Source organism: Narcine bancroftii, chromosome 6 (assembly GCF_036971445.1).
Source record: "Narcine bancroftii isolate sNarBan1 chromosome 6, sNarBan1.hap1, whole genome shotgun sequence".
NCBI classification, from domain to species: domain Eukaryota; kingdom Metazoa; phylum Chordata; class Chondrichthyes; order Torpediniformes; family Narcinidae; genus Narcine; species Narcine bancroftii.
The window spans coordinates 140,596,301-140,620,776 of NC_091474.1; the positions used below are offsets into that span (position 1 = coordinate 140,596,301).

Consider the following 24,476-nt stretch of genomic DNA (forward strand, 5'->3'; position numbering starts at 1 on the left):
GAATACTTCTTATCTATATTTACCATGGAAACTAGGGAAATCATATCCACATTACAAAAGGAGGTTCTGGTGGTCTTAAAGCACATAAAGGTGGATAAGTCCCCTGGATCTGGTCATTTCTTCCTAAGGATTCTGTAGAAGCAAGGGAAGAAATTGCCAGGGCTTTGGCAGAGACTTTTCTATCTTTCTTAGCTAAGGTTGAGGTCCCTGAAGACTGGGGTGTGGCTAATATTGTGCTCTTATTTAAAAAGGGCTGGATGGACAAGAGAGGGAACCACAAACCATTGAGGCCAACATCTGTGGCAGGAGTGCTGCTGGGTGAGGGGGTGGTGGGAATTCTAAGAGACAGGGTCAACTTGCGTTTGGAAACACAAGATCTGATTAGGAATAGTAAACACGACTTTGTGTGTGGGAAACCACTTCTCACAATTTTGATTTGAGTTTTTGAATAGGTGACTATAAGCATCAATGATGGCAGAGTGGTAGACACTGTCTGCATAGACTTTACAAGGAGGTCCTACATGATAGGCTGGCTCAAAGGTTAGATCACATGGGATCCAGAATGTTGCACCTTGGAATGTTTAACTAGACCAGAACATGCCTAGTGAATGCCAGGGCCCAGCATAGTGTTATAGAACAGAGAGATCAGAGGGTACAAATACACAGTTTTCTGAAAGTAAAACAGGGAGATGGGTATGCTGCTTTCATCAGTCAGGTCGTTGAGTACAACATATACCATTGAACATGACAGTGCAGTGCAGGCCCATGATATTGTGCTGACCTATGCACAGGTCAACCTAAAAATAAAACAAAACCCTCCCTACCTCATAATCCACTCATTTTCTTTCATCCATGTGCCCATCTATCTTTTAAATGCCCTAATGTTCCAGCATCTATCTGGCAATGCATTCCAGACACCTACAACTCTCTGTTTAAAAAAATTAATTACCCCTGATTTCTCCTTTAAATCTTCCTCCCTTCAATTTGGTGTTTGCTACTCCTGCTCTGGAAAAATGTGTTGATTGTCTACTTTATCTATGCCTCTCATAATCTTGTAAACCTCTATTAAGATTCAGATTTCAAATTTATCGTCAGAGTACATACATAACATCACATACAACCCTGAGATTACCACTCATTGCAGAGCAAAAATAAAACTGTACACAATGTACACATGTAAATAAAGAAATGTAAACAAACTGCAATACGAAGATAGAAAGAAAATCTATAAAGTGGAAAAGTTAGAGTTCTTAAGTGAGTCTATGATTGTATTTGTTGTTGAGGAGTCTGATGGTGGAGGGGCAGTAGCTGTTCCTGTACCTGATGGTGCGAGTCTTGTGGCACCTGTACCCTTTCCTGATGGTAGCAGTGAGAACAGAGCATGTGCTGGTTGGTGTGGATCCTTGATGGTTTCTGCTCACAGATGGCAGCGTTCCCTGTAGACGTTCTCGATGGTGGGGAGTGTTTAATCTGTGATGTCCTGGGCTGTGTCCACTACATCTTGCAAGGCTTTCACTCAGGGCCATTGATGCCCCCATACCAGTCTGTGATGCAGCCAATCAGCACACTTTTCACCACACATCAGTAGATATTTGACAGAGTTTCCAACATCATGTCAAACCTCCACAAACTCCTGAGGGAATAGAGGAGCTGACATGCTTCCTTCACGATGCCATTTCTATGTCAGATCCAGGAAAGATCCTTCTCCAGATAGCGAGTCCCAATAACTTAAATTTACTTATCCTCTCAACCTCTGATCCCCCAATAATCACTGGATCACATACCTCTGACTTTTCCTTCCTGGTCAACAATCAGCTCCTTGGTTTTGGTGATACTGAGTGCAAGGTTATTATTAGTTGACCGTTCAGCCAAGTTTCCAATTTCACTTCTGTATGCTGACACATCACCTCTTACCGTGGTATTATCAACGAATATTTTTGGTGTTGGTTTTGGAGCCATACAGTCATGGATGTACAGCGAATAGAGCAGGAGGTTAATAACACAGCCCTGCGGTGCTCCGGTACTGATGCAGATTCTGGAGGAGATGTTCTTACTAATCTTCACTGATTGTGGTCTGGAGATGAGGAAATCCATGATCCAATTACACAGTGGGGTGTTGAGTTCCAGTTCTTGGAGTTTGCTGATTAATTTTGAGGGGATGATGGTGATAAATGCTGCACTGTAGTCAATAAAAAATTATCCTGATGTATGCATCTTTTAGGTCCAGGTGTTCCAAGGCTTTATTTAGAGCCAGTGAGATGGCATCCACTGCAGACTTGTTGCTAAGAGAGGTGAATTGGAATGGATCCATGTCACCGCTCAGACAGGAGCTGATATTCTTCAATACCAATCTTGCAAAACACTTAATCAAGGTGACTATACACAAGTCAACCTAAAAATAAAACGGAACCCTCTAATTTTCTTTCATCCATGTGCCTGTCTTTTAAATGCCCTAAGGTTCCAGCCTCCATCACCATCTTTAGCAATGCATTCCAGGTACCTACAACTCTCTGTTTAAAAAAAAAACTTCCCCCTGATATCTCTGTGAGTGCCACTGGTTGATAGTAATTTAGGCAGATTAGCAAACTCTTCTTGGGCACTGGTTCAATTGATGCTTGTTTGATGAGTCACTCCAGAGAGAAAAGGCCTAGCTCTGCTAACCTTGCCTCATAAGACATATTTTTCAATCCAGGCAACATCTTGGTAAATCTTCTCTGCACCCTTCCCACTATATATTTTTTTAAACAAGAGGATCACATTTGCCATTCTCTAATCCTCCAGCACCTTCCATGTGGCCAAGGATAATGCAAGGACCATTGCCAGAGCCCCGGCAATCTCTTTCATCCCTTCCCTTGGGTATATCTCATCTAGTCTTGGGGATATTTATTTAGGATCTCCCCAACCTCCTCCACCTCCAGGCACATGCTGCCTCCTTTATCCTTAAGCAGCCCTACATTCACTCTTGTCATCCTTCTATTCTTCACATATGCAGAGAACTCCTGAGGATTTTCCTTAATTCTACTTGCCAAGGCCTTCTCATGCCCCTTCTATCTCTCCTAAGTCCTTTCTTAAGTTCCTTTCTGGCAACCATATAATTCTCATGAGAACTTCTTGTTTTTTGCTTTTGAAATCTAATTTATGCTTCCTTCTTCCTTTAACTAGCTGCCTCACCTTTTTTTGTCAACCATGGTTCTCTTGACCTGTCATCTTTTCTCAGTCTCAGTGGAACAAACTTATTCAGAACCCTGTGCAAGTAGTCCCTAAACATTTTCCACATTACTTCTGTGCTTTCTCCCAAGAACATCTCTTCCCAATTTACTCTCCCTAGTCTTGCCTCATCCCTTCACGATCAGTCCTTCCTAAAATAAGCACTTAACCATTTTGTCTGCTTTTATAACTGACCAGAGCTATGCTCAAGCTTAGGGAGTTGCGGTCACTATCATCGAAATATTCTTCCACTGAGAGGTCTATCACCTGACCAAGTTCATTACCCAGGACTTGATCCACTATGGCCTCTTATCTAGTCAGCTGTTCCACTCACTGTGTTAGGAATCCTTCTTGGATTCAGTCAATATTTGGAAGTTTCCCGAAACACCAACCTTGTAATTTCTGCACTATTCCAAACTCTGCCCGCTTATCTGTTCCTCAGTGTACCATGGGCTATTTAGGGGTCTATAGGCTACTCCCAATATAGTATTTGTTCCCTTCCTATTTCTGTCTTCCACCCGCACCATCTCAGTAGACATTCCATCAAGAGTTGGGTCACGTATTGCCACTGTCCAAGATGTTGGTGAGGCCACACGTAAGAGCTCTGGTCACTCAGCTATAGGAAGGATGTTATTAAGCTGCAAAGGTTCCAAAGATCCATGAGAATATTATCAGGACTGGAGGGCTTGAGTAATAAGGATAGGGTGGGCATTTTTATTCCACAAGCAAGGAAGGCTGAGGGATGGTCTTACAGAGATGGAGAAAATTATGAGGAGCATAGATAATGGTCATAGGCTTTACCCCAGAGTAGGGGAGTCTTGAACTGGAGGACATCGAATTAAGGTAAAAATTTTAAGAGGACCCATGGGAAACCTCTTTCTAATAGAGAACGGAAAAATTGCCAAATGTAGTGAAGGGGTACAATTGCAATATTTAAAAGACATTGAGATAGATCAATGGATAGGAAAGATGTAGGGGAATAATGGCTGAATGGAGGGAAATGGTACTCAGATAAATATCTTGATTGGCAGGGACGTGTTCGGCTGCAAGGCCTGTTCATGCTGCGTAACTCTGTGTTCGTGTGCCACAGGACATGGGAGGTGAGTCGTTGTCTATAAAGAACAGTCAGACAGAGATGGACGTGCATGGAATCATAAAGTGTCATTAACAGGAAAATAATGTACTTATTCAGTTACGTAAATCAATGGGCCTTATTGTAAATGGGAAAGGTCACAATACTGACAAACATCCCAGAATCTAAAATAATGGAATGAGGTTTGACATTGAGTGGGGACAATTATACAATTGGAACACGTGGATAAGAAAGAGGTAAAAGGAAATGCCATGAAAACTGGATTTTGTTCTGCAATCTATTCGATTTTCCTTTCAATTGATTTCAAAGAGAAACATTATAAGGGTCTTATCAGTGAGTGATCTATTCTATTCTTTCTGAGCCCCTGCCAAAATTTTTGCGTGCTAGCTGTGGTCCCTAACTGAGAAGGTACGGTCACAAGACCCATCTGTGGATGAACACACAATGTAGTGTGACACAGTGCAAGACACAGGGGCTGCTGTATTATTAGAAAATATTCCCTATTTCAGAGCAAACGTTAAACTGATGTCATCTTTGCTTTCTTGGGTGAATGAATCAATCATGTTGTGAATTTCAAGAGTGACCAGGGAGTTGGTGTTTTTCAACAAAAAAAAACGTAAACATATGATTTGCATCTCAATGGTGCTCCTGGAATCTTGTTAACTAACCTGACCAATGGGCAGGTGGATTTGAAAAAGTACCTAATTAGATGCAAGATTCTTTAATGCATCCTGGAGTCATGCTTTATAATCGAAGATTATTCTTCCCAAAAGCTTGCCACCAGCTGGCATTCTCACTGTATTTAACGTTGACATTGTGCAACTTGCTGAAGAATTCATTCATTGGGTAGATGTCTCAGCTTTTACTTCTTATCTAAACTATGCAGGGATAGTCAAGTTATGTTTATATGTTTGTTTTTGACCAGTGTAGGATTTGCCAAGGTTCAATAAAACTCCAAATTCCTATAAACAATGTTCAGTGCCAATCATTCCAAGAGCAAATGCTCGTTCTACAACACTACAAAGTAATTTCTGAACTGAGAAAACATGAGCACAAATAAATACACTCTGTTTAGCAATGGAAGACATCCAAATATATTTAGGCATTATCAATTAAGCTAGGTACAAACATTAATACAAAATAAAGTACAAAAGAACAGATCATTAATGCGAAGCAGGAGAAAGGAAATTTAAATCTGTAAGTTCCAAATACAAAGCTGGAAAAGGCACATCAACTCGGATTGCAAGGAATACAAGAGAAATGTTATATGCATTGAAATAAATGTGCATCCTGTAACAAATGAAATCTGACGCTGCCCAATATTTGAAGTAATCTGCCTGAAGAGAGTTGAAAACTGGAGTTTCCACAAGCTGTATCATTGATCCTACTCACAAGGCACACCCTCTGCAGTTTTGCACATGGAGAAACAAGGCAATCCCCACTCGGGTTGAAAATTTATTTGACATTAAAATATTCATTCATAAAATGCAGATATTGCCGGCAATGTCAGTAGTTTGTGTCCATCCTGAACTGAGGCAGCAGTTAAGAATCAAAGTGGTTTTGACAAAAGATCATCAACCTCAAAATTAACTCTGGGTCTCTCTCCACAATGCTGCCTGAGCTGCTGAGTATTTCTAATGTTCAAAGATTTTATATCAAGTTTCCAGTGTCTGCACTATTTTGTTTTTGAACCACATGAGTAGATCTGGACTCATATATAGGCCAGACCAGGTAAAGATTCCAGACTTCTTTTCCTGGAAACCTAACAGTAATTCAGAACAATAATGATGACAAGCCCATAGTTTCATGGTCACCATTAATTAGTTTAGCTGTTTTAATTAAATTCCAGATTTATTTACCTACTTGAATTTAAATCCTCCAGATGACATTGTGGGATGTGAACTCATTCCTCCGATCAATGATTTAGAACTCTGGCTGCTCATCTCTGACTTAAATCCTCATACCTCAAGTGAGAGTTTTAGCATGATGCAGAATTCAGGTGGGTTATACAGTTGTTAGACTCTGTTTTGACAGTCCCCCACTACCCAGCTCAATGTCATCATCAGGGGTGCCACAGTTAGCATAGCGGTTAACGCAATGCTCGTACAGTGTCAACGACTTGGGTTCGAATGCAGCGTTGTCTGTAAGGAGCTGAAACCCCGTATTCACGTGGGTTTCCTCGAGGTGCTCCAGCCTCCATCCACCCTTCAAAAACATACGAGAGTTGTAGGTTAACTGGTGTATTTGGGCGCATAGGCTCATGGGTCCAGAAGGGCCTGTTACTGTGCTGAATGTCTAAAAGTTAAAAAAAAATTATGTTGAGGCCAGGGTGATGTTCAACACTGTGTTGGCAGGTAAATCCTCTATTGTGTTCAGAATAATTGCAAGCAGGAACCTGACTGCCTTCTAGCAAGTGAAGATCCAAACTTGTCTGCTGGAACACGGGAAAGGAATGGAACTTATTTTTGAACAAGGTTCCACAAGTGTGGTGCTTAAGTGGGATCGGAGGGGCAGGGCGACAGTTGGGGGAGATAAGGAAGGAAGGGGACAGAGTGTGGAAGAAGTGAACCCAAAAGGACTCCAAAAATATGATCTTGAGTGTCCATCTTGATCACTGCAGGTATAGTGAAACATTACTGACAAGTATGTACCTCTGCCCTCTGAAAAAATCCACTGCTAAGAATAATGTAAGAACAGAACAATAAGTCTTCAGAGATGATTTTAATCGGGCACTCACACCTTTCCCATTGGGTTATTATTGCCAGTTTAGCAACATTATCAGCATTAGCTCATCAAGATCATTGGAGTATTGTGGAGGAACTAGGAGTGCGACTGAGGCAGGCCCTCCTAGGAGTGCGACTGAGGCAGGCCCTCCTAGGAGTGCGACTGAGGCAGGCCCTCCTAGGAGTGCGACTGAGGCAGGCCCTCCTAGGAGTGCGACTGAGGCAGGCCCTCCTAGGAGTGCGACTGAGGCAGGCCCTCCTAGGAGTGCGACTGAGGCAGGCCCTCCTAGGGTAGCAGAGATTCACAGGAGAGCATATTATTCAGCTACTCTTTCAAGGGCAGCTCACACACCTAGAGAAGTTGCGAGAATTTTCCTTTATAAATTTTGAAACCCTGAAGACCTCATATGCCCTCCCTCCTCCATTTGGGACACCCATCAGAAAGACCACTCTGACACTGGCTCACCATAGTTAAATGTCTGCGTTTACTAAATGTCTCCACCAGGAGTTGAGACTCAGCTCCAGACCAATGATCTCTCCTCATTGACCAGCATGGGACTTTTACTGGTTAAAACAAGGAAAAGTTACAAGATCAAGAAAAAGAAAAAAATCACAGCCAGGATTAGAAAGAGTAGGAAGAAAGAGGAGATAAATCATGTTGCTATGACGTCACACGAGAGATTGAAAAGAAATGGAGCCACTTCACTTTCCTACGGCAAAAAGGTAAAATCTGCAAGTGGATCAGACAGCTTCATAACTCAGGGTAAGAAAAAAATATAAACAGCTGGCAATAAAAATAACTGCAGAGAAAGATTATTAAAATGAAGGTTGCACCAGGATATATTGCTCATTAGTCAAACCCAACTTGAGGTATTAATCAGGTCTGCCCTCATCAGCTTCTTCTTTAAACCAACAACACTTACGATTCACTATTCTTTTCTCTCCTCATGTCAGATTTACCCACTGTCCTTCCTGCCTCAACATGTTTTTTTTTCCTTTCTCTCAACCCCAAGGACAATGGCAGAACTCAAACAGCTATATCCTTTGGTTCCAGGTCCAGGACAAATGAAAAGAAGTGCAAACTATTCTGTCACTATTTCAACAGCAGGTGGAACACCTGCAGATGTGCACAGAAATTTCCCTTAAAGCCTGCAGACCTTGCAATTTCCTTCTCCAACTTTGGAATGAGAAGCAACACTCATTCAGTCGATTTCCTTGATGTTACTCTATCCTATTTAAAACAGCTGAACCTGGAAACAGGGCCGAGTGCAGGCAAGGCTGAGCTGAATGCTGACAAAAGCCTGCCACCCATTTCACAGTGGTGTGAACTAGGAGGAGAAGAGATCAGATGCCATAGTCTCTGCACCAGATTTTTCTTAATAGTATTGAGCTTTTCCTGTAACCATTAAACAATTTTATCGAATGGTTCGGAATGTTAAATTATGCATATTTCACACATTAATTCATCAAATTTTCAAAGAGATTGGTTAAAAATCTTTCAAAGGGAAAATAGAGTGGTGCTTGGAAAAGACTAACTTTAGCAGTGCAATCATATCATCTTTATTTTTTTCCTGCTTTTTGTATGAAAAAACAGATTCAGAATTTTCACCCTGATGCCATTTTATCGACAGTTTACACTAGAAGCACAAATCCCAACCATTTTATATTTGTGCACATTTGCTTCCCTCAATGATGTTTTCTTCATGTTAAAGGCAAGGTATTAGGTAGTCTCTTCTTCCCTCCATTAATATGTGTTGAATAGTACCGGCAACCCTTTAGAGCACTGTACAAGGTATAATGATTGCTTTCAGTATGACATACAATTGGCAGTGGCAATTGCTACCTCCGTGTCCATCGCATTTTCAAAAACAAACAGCACTTCCAGGTCTGTCCATGAAGCAAGCTTGGCTAATCTAGTCATATAGTTTTGTACAATTTTGCCTTGAACCACAGCACAATTGTTTAAATCTGAAGGGGTTAATTAAAATAAGATATCAACCTCAGTAATTTTATGGGTCTACATGATAATGCACAGTCTGTTTAAATTCATTATCTCTTTACTGTTCTTTTATTTGTTTACATGTTTACACTGTGTACAGTTTATTTTTTGCACAACCAATTAGTGGTAATTCTGCCATGCCCTCAGGAAAAAAAAGAACCTCAGGGTTATATGTGATGTCATGTATGTACTCTGGCAATAAATCTGAAAATGAAAAAATGAAACAAAAGAAAATAAAATTAAAACTATAATACATCTTGATTTTTCTATTTTAGCCCTTTTGTTATTTTTATAATAATTTTTTAAAACATTTTCTTTGTTTCCATTTCAAAACTGCCTTATTTTATAATGGTCAAACCCAACGCAGCCTCATTTCTCCGAACAGAATTCCATCTCAGTCTGAGGCAGACATTCAGCTGTGTTTCTTTTTCCAGAATATTGTAAATGCAATTTTCAAAGTGTCAGGAATTGGATATTCATGTATATTTGAGAGGCTCCCCATCATTTATTTAAAAAAAAAGAAAGCTAAATCTGTGCAGCAGAGCTGGAACATTTGCAGCCCTGAGCTCAGACATCACACTTTAATTGCATTTGCCTCACTCCAGTGTTCAGAGAGAAAATAAGAAAATTGAAGCTCACAGATTACCTTCGGTGCCTTGCGTATTTCCCACTAACATGGCCTGTGCCATCACAGCCAGGAGTTGGACAACTAAAAAAGAGAGAAAAGCTTAATTGTGATAATTGTCATTGTCACTGATTCATGTATGCAAACATGCGCACATATGCACGTCTGCGAGGGTACATGAAGGAGAAATAGACTAAAAAAAAGAAAAAAGTTGGATTACTGGATTTATTTTTTTAAGCAAGCCCCAGGAGAATCAATTTCTCCAGAGCAGCCTGACATTAGCTGACCACCAATGCAAGTGACAATGTGCTTTATCCATTAAAAAGCATGACATTTCAGAATTGCTTATGTGGTGAAATTCTTTTAGTTTGAGCACTCACCTGAACAGTTCTTGGATTACAGGTTCTATGGGGACTGGGGAGAAATGAAAACAACACAGGTTTATCATCTCTTATAATTACCTGGTTCTTCATATATAACAGCCAGTAAGTTGCCATGATAACTACAGTCAGGATGAGACAAGCAGAGAGGCTCTGGTGGATGAAGGTCACCCTGAGCTGGGGTTTGACTGATTTACTGAGCCAATAGCCTTACCTCGGATACCTTTAGAGCGTGTGCGGTGACGCTTCTGGTCTGCATCCGCCTCCATCTGAAAACAGATTAGTAGGCATTCAGTGTCCTTATCCAGACCTTCATATGCAGCATGTCAAAGTGTGTTATAGGATTTATTAACAAGCCTCTACCTACTTCCCTACCCACTGTTAAAAACTAATAAAATATGACTTGAATGTGTATGATAATAGAGAAAACCTTAGTCTGCACTTAAACGAAAAAAAAGACTTCGATGCTTTTAATGCAACATGTCATATTTTTCATGGTTAGTTGCTTTAATTAATGTAACCACAATATTAATTGCAATAAAATTAATTAGGATAAAATCTCCCAGTTACGGGAGAATTATAAATTGAAACACTAAAGATATACTCAAATCTATTTCAAAGATGAACCCCTTCAATTGCAAAATCCAAAATTCTGCCAAATGCTTCAGGACCACATATTATTGCACCATAGAAGTATCTAGGAATAATATTTTGCTTGATGAGTCAAGTTTAAGTTCAAGTTTATTATCATCCAAATGCACAAGAACAACCTGACAAAACAGCATTCTCTGGTCCTCGGTGCATGACTTTGCCTTCACTCTGTATAATATTTTAGAGATAGTTGCCTTTCATTCTGCTATTTGACTCAAAGAAAGTTTCACTTAAAGCAATGTAAAACAAAAATTTTGATGCAAACAGCGAACATTTACAAATGTAAACTAAATTTCTCCACCAGGACACTCTTTTTGATCAACCTTGCACTTGCAGCTCTAAACCTTCATCTCTTGGAAACAAAAGGAAAAATGGCTAAAATCTATATCAAATGATTTTGAAAAATTAGAAAATTTATTACCAATCAGGTAACAGTTTACAATAAGAACCTGATGCACAAGTACATCTGCCAAGACTACAGAATTTCCTCAAAACGTTAACCAGTCAATTCTTTGACACTTCCAGACCAAAAGAGTGATGATCGCCAGGAAGCATCTTTTTGCACATGCTTTGATATAAGCCCAGGGTATACTCAACATGTTCATTCAGATAAACTCCACTGCATTTTGCACTTGTGTCTTCATTTGGACTTTTGTAATTTAATATCACTGTACATATTTGTTTTTGTGGTATTGATCCCTTTATATTTCAAGAACAGATTTAAATAAACACTAGATACCCTACAATTTGGAAAAGTGAAAGACATAATAATGGCGTAGATTAATAATAAAAGAAACAAATTCAATAATTTTATTTCTTATATACATGTACTTCCATTTCTTTCCAAAAATTGTCATTGTAAATAGTTGCTGTCCTAATATCAACATTGTCTTCAGTTTGAATTAACTATGATAGAAGGCTTCTCTTTTTACTGGCTGTAAGGGTTAAAATAATTTGTCCATATTAAATGCAGTTTCTTTTTGGTATTACGTCTGTGCAAAACCATCCATATTTTGGAACCAATCTAGTAAAAGATCACACAAAATACTTCAGGGATAACTAGTGTGAAAGATGTGAATGACGTACTATTACAGCTAAGGGGTTTGCTCTAAAGTTTGATTATTGCCCACCAGTATAAAATACAGGATACTCCACATTTAAAAATGCCTAAACTCAATACCAGCAATGAATTCAAAAAGTGATAAAGAAGCTCCTATGTTCCAGGTTAAAAATCCTTCTTCTTAATTAAGGCAAATAGAAAGTTAAACATCAGAGAGAATGAGTTATGATTATTGCCTAGAAGGGACAACACAAGAAAGATTTGGTAACATCTATGAGAGATAGAAGGACAGTGATATTAAATTACTAGAAAATGCTTCCTTCCGGTAAAGTTAATTTCTCTGCAAAAATGTAATCAATGTTATGTACAATAAATAAGTGAAAGAATCGCATCAAACATATTTTATTTAAAGGTTGAAATGTCCTTTGAGTAGTTAGATTGAAACAAGCAAATCGGAGCTTGCTGAAATTACAGCAGGCCACGAGGGAGGAAATTCTTTCCTACCAAACTGTAAGAATAATGAGGTCATTTCCTCCCACGGTTGGAGAAACCAGAGCAAGTTTTTAAAAAAAAACTTGTCAGGCACAATGCCCACTGAGAATGCATGACTGATGAATCAGGGATTGGTAGAAGAATGTAAGCAAATAAACCTTCAGAGCTATACGCTGCTAACTGCTACAAAGGCTAGCACAGAGGTAATGTTCGAATACCGCAAGTTGATAATCATGAGTGCATGTTCGTTCGGAGCTACAAAAATTATTTTAAGCTCTTCTTACTGCTGTTATCCAATGCATCCTAGAGTAAGACTTTAACGTCTCATTTTTATTTTATGTTACAGAACTGTGTAAAATGAGGCAAAGGGGATACTGGCCCAAATTGTGGTTGCAGTTCAATCTTATATTCTGTGTTTGTTTTTCAAACAAACATTTTCTTATTATGTAATCGGCAACCAAAATAACATATTAATTTGTGTGAATTTAAAAAATAATTGATACAGAAATGTAAATTATGATTCGAGTCACTACTTTACTCTCTTTTCATAAATTGGATTGTTCTGAAGTTTCAATAAGATGCACCACATCAAATATAAAGGCTAGAATGTCCCAAGATGCAAAAAGAACATTTTATCTGCATCGAGCCGGCTCATCTCAATTATTTTAATGGTGAATTGCTGTAGTTGGTAAATTCAATGAGGGGTAACTCAGCCAATAGCCTAGGGATGGTGTTCATGTGGAGTTGTTGGCTAAGGTTAGCACCAGACTTGGCCTTGACGCCCTGTGTGATTGGAAAGCCCAGCAACGTTCACAACTGAGATTCAGAAGAGGAGAATGTACATGAAATACTGAAATGACTCCTGGAACCAAATCAAGCCATCAGAAAAAAGAAAGCGGGTGGGGTGAGCTGATTCCAGAATATTAGAAAGCAACGTTTCCTGATTGAGTTTCCATTATGCCTGGATTGCAGAGAATGCCTTACGAGGGTAGGTTGAGTGAACCTGGTCTTTTCTCCTTGGAGTGAAGGAGGATGAAGGGTGAAATGACAGAGGTATATAAAATGATGAGTGGCATTAACTGTGCAGATGGCCAGAGGCTTTTACCCTGGGCTGATATGTCTGACATGACCGACACAGATTTAAGGTACTTGGGAGTAAGTATAAGGGGATGCAAGAGGTTGGTTTTTCACAGTGACTGGTGGGTGCAAGGAATGTACTGCCAGCAATGGTGGTGGAGGTAGGTACAATAAGATCTTTTAAGAGACTATTAGATATGCAGAACTGATAAAAATGGAGGGTTTTACAATAGGGAAATTCTAGTGGGCATAATACTGTGGGCCTGTATTGTGCTGTAGATTTCTATGTTCTATGTTCCATGCTGAAGATGATACAAACATAAAACAACAAGAATTGCTCAATCTACCAGATGCATCATTGAGATTAATGTCAGATTTATTTCCAAATAATCCCATGAAGATTATAGATTTTAAAATCATAGAACTGAATCATTGAATTTTTAGGGCAGATAAGATCTTTCAGTCCATCACATCAATACTAGCCACTGGTAGTACTATCTTATTTTCCCCATCCCTGCATTCTTTTCTTGTAAATTATTTCCTCAATTTCCTTTCAAAAGCCTTGAATGATTCTATTGCCATCACCCTTGAAATCCAGATTCATAATTAATTTCTTAGTTTAAACAAAATTCTTCCTCATATGTTCCTTGTATCACCTGCCAACATTTTTCTGTTTGTCCTCCATGCACCTTGCAACATCCACTAATAAGAATAGCTTCCTTTAATTTATAAAATGTTGCCAGAATTTAGGATCAATCTGCTTCCTGTTTTTTCCCTCCGTCCCACTAAATCATTATTTTATCCATTGTCTATTTTCACCTATCAGATTCCCCACCCCACCACTCTAACTTCCCCCCCTGGGTTCATCTCATCACCATCCTTCACTCTCCCTCAACGCATTTATCACAAACAGACCTCTCCCCCTCTCTGTAACAATCCATATCTCTCCTCTCTTGTCTCAGTCCCAAAGCAGAGGTTCAATCTAAAACATTGACTGCCCTTTTCTCTCCATGGACACTGATTGACCCGCTGAATTCCAACAACAGTGGTTTTTTGCTCTAGGTTTGCATTTCTGCACTTTGTTGTGCTTTTGACCTTTTATTTCTGGTGTTTAAACCTGCTTTGATTGTACACCTCCATTAATCCAACTTGTTCCAAGGAGAACAAGCCAAGCTTCTTAAGTCAAAACTTTTAGCTAACAGTCCACATTCCTGTGACACTTCCTGTCAATATCTCTCAAATAACTTCACTTCCTTCCTAAAGTGAGATGACTAGCATTGAATACCCACAAGAGTGATTGGTATATCTCTTTAAATAAACAATTTCAGAACATAGTCAAGGTTTATTGCAATAGAAACACAAGGGAAATATTAACACCTTTGAGAATTGGATTGATAATAAAACAATAATAAAAAGTCAATCAAAATTTTCATGATTTAAACTTTAAAGCTAACTTTAAACTTTAAAAAAGTAAAGGGAAATGAAGATTTTCTTTGCACCAAATCGACAAATACATTTTAAGTTGCAGCAGTCGACTATTATCAGCAGGTTTGTTATTTATTCAATCACAGAATGTTGTCTTGGCTGGCAAATATGGCATTTATTCTCCTTTTCGAATTACCCAAATTGAAGTAGCAGTCAGAAGTCAAGTCAACTGGTGGGCCTGAAGCCATAGAGACCAGAAGATAAAGGAAAAATAAATCATGAAAACCTGTGGACACCTTGGCTAATATAGGAATAGTCTCACTTGACTCATTTCCCTCTACTACAGTCAACTCAGCACCCAACCGCATATCCTCCTTTACCCACACATCTTCCCCATGCGCAACAAAGACAGGATTCCTCATCCTCACCTACCACCCCACCATCCTCTGCATCCAACACATCCTCCTCCGCCATTTCCACCACCTACTATTTGATCCCACCATGAGATACATATTCCCCTCTCCATCTTCTGCAGGGACCACCCTCTCCATGACTCCCTTGCCCACTCCTCCCTCCCCACCAACCACCCCCATGGGACCTACCCCTGTGACCGCTTACATATAGTCTTTCCAAGTGAAGCAACATTTCACTTGTGAATCTGCAGGGGTCACCTACTCCATCCTGTGCTCCCTCTGTGATCTCCTCTACTTCGGAGAGACTGGACACAAACTGGGAGATCTCTTTGTTGAGGACCTCAGCTCTGTCTGCTACAATAGTGTGGATCTCCCAGAGGCCACCCATTTCAATTCTCTTTCACATTCCCTTACCAACATGTTTGTCCATCGTCTCATGTACTGCCAGACTGAGACCACTGTTAATTGGAGGAACAACACCTCATCTTCCAACTGGACACCCTCTGACCAGATGGCATTATTATTGACCTTTCATTACAATCGCCTCTGCTTTGATTGTACACCTCCATTAATCCAACCTATCATCTCTCCATTCGCTGTCTCCTTTCGCACAGACATGATAAAGTCAACCTAGTCCCTTATCATATCCAATTAACACCTTTTGTTGGTCTGGATTCCTCCCCAATTGTTTGAATTCTGAGGCTTTCTGATACATCCTGCTCTGCCTTTTCTGATTTTTCCTTGAAGAAGGGCTCAGGCTCAAAGCGGTGACAATATATCTTTGTCTCCTATGGATGCTGAAAAGACCAGCTGAGTTCCTTCAGAATTTCATTGTGCTAATGACAACCACAGCATCTGAAATCTCCCTCAACTGGATGAAATTTTAATGACCTGCCACCTTATTTAAAATACTCAGCCTTTCCATTGACTACATTTTAAGGAAAATACTCTAGATAGGTTTTTGAATCTGATATGCAAACCAGTGGAATAACATTACATTTGGCCCCTCATGGCTTCAGTGACCTGAATTCAGTTCGGACCTATGCTGCCTTTGTGCAGTTTTCTTCCAATGTATACATGGGTTCCCAGAGGTGCTCCAGTTTTGTACCACACTCCAAAGACTTGTAGGTTGGTAGATCAATTGACCACAAAATTGCCTATGGTATTCAGGTAACATTGCATTGGGGAGTTGATGGGAAAAGGGAGAGTCAAAACATTTTTGGAAGATGAGCACCCCCCAATGCATCCATTACTTCCACTTCCATTAATACTTTGGAATGGAGGTAATCAGGATCTGGGCATTTAACAGCATTTTGTCCAATTAATTCCCACAGCACTTTATTTATACATGGTTTTGTTTTTTTCTCCTCTTGCCATACAAGTGGAAATAGCCAAATCCAGTGAGCTGAGAAAGGATTTGGTGATTAAAATTGGTAAATGCTTTAAAAAGATACAGAAATATAGGTAAAATATTCATTTTAATCAAATTAATATGTTCCATCATTGTAATAGATAAGGGTGACCAACCCGATAATGATAGTATGCTCATATTGAGTAATACCCAGAAATAAGCTTTCAATGTTTTTATAACTTTTTGCAATTGTAATCCTTAAATTATTGGAAATGTTCTTTCACTATTTTAAACTGAAAAATGGAATAACCTGCAAAAGCACCCCAGTGACCACAGGAGATACTCTACTTGTGCAAAGCCCATCTTCAGAAGGCCACATTAAATGGAGGTTTATCACTTCCACATTTTAGATTGAACTATTGGGAGATTAACATATGCAATTTTCTTTTATTGTTACATTTGTACAAGGCAATATATCACCTCTCTTGGGGAGGAATGGAATTGCAGTTCTCCACAAAAACTTCTAGTTTGACAATTTTAGGATTTTATTTTACCATTTTCCCTTTCCAAATTAACACATAATCCCTTAATGAGAGATAGGTTGAGAATTTGGGCTTGATTTTGGAAATTCTTCAGAATTAAAGGTTTTCCACTAATTATAGATAAACATCTTTTTCAACCTTGTTGGACGCAGATTTCAAGGAATGGCATAGAATAGGTATTCAAAGTTTTAATGATCTCTTTATTTGAGATAATTTAGCTTCTGTTGAACAATTATCAGATAAAGTTAATCTTTCCTACAGACACTTTATTAGATATTTAGAAATGAGAGATTTTGTTCAGTCTATAAGTTTGGATTTTCAGCGACTAATATTCTTGATTTTTCTAAATTTATGGTTTTATTTTCATGGTTCATTAACATCATGTATTTATAATAATGTATTGGATTTAAATTCAGTTCCCATGGCTAGGATCAAGAGTGATTGGGAACAAGATTTGAACTTACCATTTTCAGAAGGTCAGAACCCTACTCTCAGCTTGATTAATGATTCCTCATTTTGTGCAAGACACTGTTTATCATAATTTGAGGTGGTACACATATTGATCCATTATGTGAGAAATGCAACATTTTTGAAGCTTCTCTGATCCATTCATTTTGGGAGTGTCCAAATTTAGAGAGAATCTGAGAAGACATTTTCCAAACTTTATCAACAATTAATTTGGAACCTTGCCCATTGTTTGCTTTGTTTGGTTGTTCTCAAGATTCAAATAAACATACAGGGATCTCAGAAAAAAGTTTTTGCTTTCATCACATTGATAGCCAGAAAAGCCATTTTATTGAAATGGAAAGATGATTCATCCCCTACTCATGCACAGTGGTTACATGACTTAATGTCCTATTTAAGTTTATAGAAAATTAGATATAATATTAAAGATTGAAAGTTTCATTTATGAAATTGTGGGGCCCATTCTGAGAAATGTTTTTATAATTGGAAGAATTAACAATTTTTGTATGTTCCAGTGGTTCATTGCCTGTTCTCTGGGGGTCTACAGTGGTTCCACATTACTGATTTTGTTAATTTATAGGGTAACCTTGATTAGAGGGAGAGGATAGATTAGATTTAATTTTTAGGGTTTTTTCCCCCACTTTCCTTTATATGTTATTTCAATAAACATGTTTAACATGGTTGCATAGATAATTTCCATTAAATGTTTTTGAGGTATTATAGGCAATTATTGATGTAGGTTTATCAACTTTTTTTCATTTGCTTTTTGTTCATGCATGCTTACTTGTATACAAATGAATGATTATGTAATTGTCAATTCTGTATTCATGCTTGTATGTTAAACTCAATAAAAATATTTTAAAAAGAAAGTATTTCCACAGCACCATTTCCTTGCAAATTTTGATTCTCTTCCTATTTTTCCCCTCACTAAAGCCTTGGTTCCTTAGCATATGGCTACAGCTCAGCATTCAGCACAATTATTCCTTCAGTGCTTGTCAACAAGCTCCAAACCTTGGGCCTCTGCACCCCTCCTCAGCAACTAGATCCTTGAGTTCCTCATCAGAAGACTACAGTCAGTATGAATCGGAAAAAACGTCTCTTCTACACTGATGATCAACACAGGCACACCTCAATGATGTGTGCTTAACCCACTGATCTACTCACTCTACACCCAAGACTGTGTGGCCAGGCACAATTCAAATGCTATCTATAAATTTGCCGATGACACCACGGTTGTCGGCAGAATCACAGACGGCAAATGAGGAAGCATACAGGAGGGAGATAGATGAGCTGGTTGAGTGGTGTCACAACAGTAACCTTGCACTCAATGATAGCAAGGAGGAAGTCAGGAGAACATGACCCAGTCCTCATTGAGGGGTCAGGAGTGGAGATGGTCAAGAACTTCAAATTCGTGGCATCAACATCTGCGAGGATCTGTCCTGGATCCTCCATGTCGATGCAATCCTTAAGAAGGTTTGCCTGCAGCTATACTTCATGAGAAGTTTGAGGAGATTTGGTATGTCACCAAAGACTCTCGAAAAATTACTGCAGGTGTACTGCGGAGAACATTCTGGCTGGTTGCATCACTGTCTGGTATGGAGGTACCAATGATCAGCACAAGAAAAAATCTACAGAGGGTTATTAACTCAGCCTGCGACATCACAGGCACCAGTCTTCACTCCATGGAGGACATCTACAAGAGGTGGTGTCTTAAGAAAGCAGTGTCCAACCTTAAAGACCCCCACCACCCAGGCCATGCCTTCTTCACTCTGCTATCATCAGGAAAAAGGTACACAAGCCTGAAGATGAGAACACAGCAGCACAAGGACAACTTCTTCCCCGCTGCCATCAGATTCTTGAATGAACAATGAACATCAGACTCTAGCTTCCCTTGACTTTTTTTTTGTACTATTTTTATTTATTTTGGAAGGTGGATTATATAAATGTGATTCTCCTGCAAAACAACAAATTTCTGGTTCTGACATCTGGGAGTTTATCTAAGTTCAGTATTGAACACAATTATCCCCTCAAAACAGTTCAGCATCACCAAGACGTGGCACTCAACACCCTTCTGTGTAATTGAATCCTGGCACTCAACACCCTTCTGTGTAATTGAATCCTGGATTTCCTTAACTCAGGACCTCAATCAGCGCAGATTGGCAAGAACATTTCCTCCATGATCTCAATCAGCACAGGAACATGACAGAATTGCATCCTTAGGCCCCTGTTCCACTTGCTTTACACCCATGAATGTGTGGTTCGGTATGACAATACCATATACAAATTTTCTGATGATACCCCCATAGTGGGTTGCATAAAAAGGGGAAATGAGTCAGCATACAGGAGGGAGATTACAAACTTGGCTGAATGGTGTATGAACAACATCCTCTCACTCAATATCACCAAGACTTTGGAGTTGGTTGTAGATTTTAAGAAAGGAAAACAAGAGGTATATGATCCAGTGAATATTGTGGGACTCAAGAGATGAAGAGAGTGAACAAATTTAAATTGCTGGGAGTTTCTATCTCAGAGGACCTTTCCTGAACCCATCATACTAATAGCATTGTAAAGAAAGTGCATCAGTGCCTCGACTTCCTCAGGAGTTTGCGGAGGTTTGGTATATCAGTGGAACCTTGGCAAGCTTCTTCAGATGTGTAGTGGAATGTGTGGTAACTGGCTGCATCACTGCCTGGTATGGGCCAGGGTTGGGTGGGTGCACCAACACCTGTGAGTGAAAAGCCCTGCAAAATGGTAGTGGACACAGTGCAGTATATCACAGACAAAACTCTCCCCACTATTGAGATCATCCACGTGGAACGTTGCCATCAGAGAGCAGCAGTAATCAACAAGTATCCACACAGCCCATGACATGCTCTGTTCTCACTGCAGCCATAAGGAAAGAGGTACAGGAGTCACAGAACTCGTACCTTCAGGTTCAGGAATAGTTGCTGTCCCTCCACCATCAGACTCCTCAACAACCTCATTATTTATTACGAAATATTTAATTTTCTGTACTTGCACAGTTGGTTTGTTTACATTTGTTTCTTTTGTATATATTTCTTTCTTCTTGAGTAGAATTTACAGTTCCTGGTAATGAAAAATTCTGTCTGAACGACAGAAGCGAAGTACATATTTGATTGTGTTGCCATTTCTTCACCTCCCAATTACAGTTTCTCCCAATATACACTTGTCTTCACCAAGCTTGTTCTCTTCACATATTTCTAGAATATATTTCTTCACATAGATCCAGAAGTTTATGGTGAGGTTGTATGGGAAGGGTATGTTAGGTAAGTGGATGGCCTTGAAGGGTGAAATTTTTAGAGTGCAGAGTTTGCATGTTCCTGTTAGGATTAAAGGCAATGTTACCAGGCATAGGGAACCCTGGTTTTCAAGGGATATTGGCAATATGGTAAAAAAAAGAGGGAGGTATATAGCAAATACAAGCAACAAAGACATAATGAGATATTTGAAGAGAACTGAAAATGCAAGAAAATGCTCAAGAGAGAAATCAGGAAGGCAGATCGAAGATATAAGGTTGCTCTGCCAGATAATATGAGGGTAAACTCAAAGGGTCCCTATAAGTATATTGAGAGTAAAAGGAGAGTAAGGAACAAAATTGGTCCTCTAGAGGATCTGAGTGGTCAACCATGTGTGGAGCCTTATGTAATGGGGAGATCTTGGCATCAGTATTTACTCAAGTAACTGGGATAGTGTATACAAATGGAAGGGAAACAAACAGAAGAGTCATGGAGCAAATGGAGTTTGAGAAGGAAGAGGTACTTGGTACCTTACAGTGAATAAAGGTAGATATATCACCTGGGCCAGATATGATAATCCCGCAGACCTTGATGGAGACTCATGTAGAAATTTCAGAGCTCCTGGCTGATATATTCAAAATGTGTTAGGCCACAGGTAAGGTGCCAGAGGATTGGAAGGTATCTCATGTTGTCCTATTGTTTCAAAAGGGCTCAAAAAATAAACCAATTAATTATAGGCTGGTGACCCTGACATCAGTAGTGGGTAAATTATTGGAAGGAGTTCTGAGAGACAGGATATATAGTATTTGGATAGTCATCAGCTGGTTAAGGACAGTCAGCTTTGTGCATGGTAAGTCGTGTTTAACAAATCTTGTAGTTTTTTGGGGAGGTTACCAAGAAGGTAGTTGAAGGAAAAGCTATGGATGTTGTCTACACGGACATTTGTAAAGCCTTTGACAAGATCCCATAAGGAGGTTAGTTCAGAAGGTTATGACACTAGGTGTCCAAAGAGAGGTTGTAAACTGGATTTGAAATTGGCTGTGTGGTAGATAACAGAGTGGCAATGGATGGTTGCTTCTCAGATTGGAGGCCTGTAATTAGTGCCCAGAGGTCCATGATGGGACCATTGTTGTTTGTTGCATATATATATATATATATATATGTATATGTGTGATCTGGATGATAATGTGGCGAATTGAATCAGCAAGTTTGCTGATGACACAAAGATAGTAGGCGTTGTAGTCAGCGAGGAAGATTTTCAAAGCTTGCAGAGGGATCTGGACCAGCTAGGAGAATGGGCAAAAAAATGGGAGATGGAGGTGATGCATTTTGGAAGGGAAAACCAAGGTACAAGATATACAGTAAATGATAGGCCGCAGAGGAGCAGAATACATAATTTTCCGAAGGTGGCATCGCAGGTAGACAGGATTGCAGATAAATCTTTTTGCCATCTTAGCCTTTATAAATTCAAGTATTAAATATGGGAGTAAATCGTTTAAGACATTGGTGAACCCAAATTTGGACTATTGTGTGCAGTTCTGGTCGCCAATCTGTAGGAGGGATATCAATAAGATTGAAAGAGTGCAGAGAGGATTTACTAGGATTTTGCCAGGTCTTCAGGAGTTGAGTTACAGGGAAAGATTAAAAAGGTTAGGACTTTATTCCTTGGAGTGAAGAAGAATGAGGGGGGATTTGATAGCGGTTTACAAGATTATAAGCGGTAAGGACAGTGGATACGAGTAGGCTTTTTCCATGTAGATAGGGGGAGATAAATCCAAGAGGTCATAGTTTTGATCTGAAAGGGGAAATGTCTGGGGCAACATTAGGGGGAAGTTCTTTACTCAGAAAGTGGTGGGAGTGTGGAATGAGTTTGCCATCTGATGCGGTGAATGCGGGGTCTATCGTCTGTTTTAACAATAAATTGGATAGATACATGGCTAGGAGAGGTCTGGAGGGTTATGGAATGGGAGCAGGTCAGTGCAATTGGGAGATGATGGTTGGCACAGACAAGATGGGGTCGAATGGCCTGTTTTCTGTGCAGCAGTATTTTAAGATTTTATTTTCTTTGTTTCCTTTCACGTTGTCTTCAATTAATCTTTTCATCCTCTGCTGAATCCTAAATTGTTGCTGGGTAATTTTCTGCACCTCCTGTGATACTATCCTTAATACTCTTTGCAAGCAACATTTGAACTATCTTGCTTAATCTATTTTGTGCCCAATAGGAATGAATCATTGTTGAAATTCATATGTACTTTCTTCAAATGAGGCATAGGATTCATGAAATCTTGGCTGAGTGGTTAAAAATTGTCTTGCGTGTAGAAAGCCTAGAGTAGTAGTGGAAGGAAAGTATTCTGCCTTGAGGTCAGTGACTAGTGGAGTGCCGTAGGGATTGGTTCTGGGACCCGGGCTCTTTGCGCTTTTTATATATGACCTAGATGAAGAGGCAAAAGGATGGGTCAGTAAATTTGCAGATGAGACAAAGATTGGAGGAGTTGTGAATGGTGCTGAAGGTTGGCGTAGGTTACAAAAGGATATAGACAGGATGCAGAGTTGAGCCGAAAAGTGGAAGATGGAGTTCTATCTGGATATATGTGAGGTGATGCATTTTGGAAGGACAAACCAGAAGGCTGAATACAGGGTTAATGGTTGGTTTCTAAGGAGTATGGATGAACAGAGGGACATTGGTGTCCAAATCTATGCATCTCTCAAGGTCACTGCACAGGTTGATTGAATAGTTAAGAAGGGGTATGGGATGTTGGGCTTCATTATAGGGGATTGAGTTCAAGAGTCAAGAGGTCATGTTGCAACTCTACAAATCTCTGGTGACACCACACCTGGAGTATTGTGTTCAGTTCTGGTCACATTATAGGAAGGACATGAAAGCTATGGAGAGGGTGCAGAGGAGATTTAGCAGGATGTGGGCTGATTTGGAAAATAAGCCTTATAAGGCAAGGTTAGCAGAGCTGAGATATCTCTTTTGAGCAAAGAAGGATGAGAGGAGATTTAATAGAAGTCTACAATATTATGAGAGGCATAGATAGGGTGGACAGCCAATGCCCTTTTTTCCCAGGGCAGGAATAACAAACACCAGAGAATATATGTAGAAAATGAAGAGAGGGAAGTTTAGGGGAAACATCAGGGGTAAGCTTAGGATAAGAGAGAGTTGCAGGTGCATGGAATGCTTTGCCAGTGATGGTGTGGCGGCTGAAATATTAGGGACATTTAAGAGAACTTTAGGCAGACACATGGATGGAAGAAAAATAGAGGCTTACATGGTAGTTACTTTAATACTTTTTAAAGGAATTTATGGTTCAGCACAACATCGAGGTCCGAAGGGCCTGTACTGTGCTGTAGTGTTCAAGGTTCTAAATGTTATTCACCTTATCCACCTTCAATCCACTTTGTAAAGTTCCATTATCTAACAAGCTATAGTATAAAAGAAGAAAAACAATATGGAAAGATTTTTGAGAGGACATTTCAAAATAGAGGGTTTTAATTCCTATGGATGATCAATGCCTGGGAGATGGTAGGATGGTAAATGCCTCAGTTATATGGGATAAAAGTCTTTGTGCCAAGAGGAATGAGGAGAAGCAAAGAACTGGACATGTTTAAAGTATACCATTAATGTCAGTTTCCCTGTTCCACCTCTGGGTTAGTAACAATCTACTGCTGTTAATTCAGATATTGAGAGGATTTTGATGTACTTTTTTGTGATG

General features: G+C 39.5%; 1 protein-coding gene across 1 annotated transcript in view; it reads right to left on the reverse strand.

The window, feature by feature from the left end:
• Positions 1-24,476, reverse strand: part of LOC138736530 (myelin transcription factor 1-like protein) — a 461,086-nt gene that overhangs the window by 310,668 nt on the left and 125,942 nt on the right. The window contains exons 3-5 of the mRNA XM_069886189.1: positions 10,242-10,296; positions 10,028-10,061; positions 9,669-9,731 (exon numbers count right to left, since the gene is read on the reverse strand). Coding sequence (XP_069742290.1) covers positions 9,669-9,731; positions 10,028-10,061; positions 10,242-10,296 — 152 coding nt within the window. The remainder of the gene's footprint in view (positions 1-9,668; positions 9,732-10,027; positions 10,062-10,241; positions 10,297-24,476) is intronic.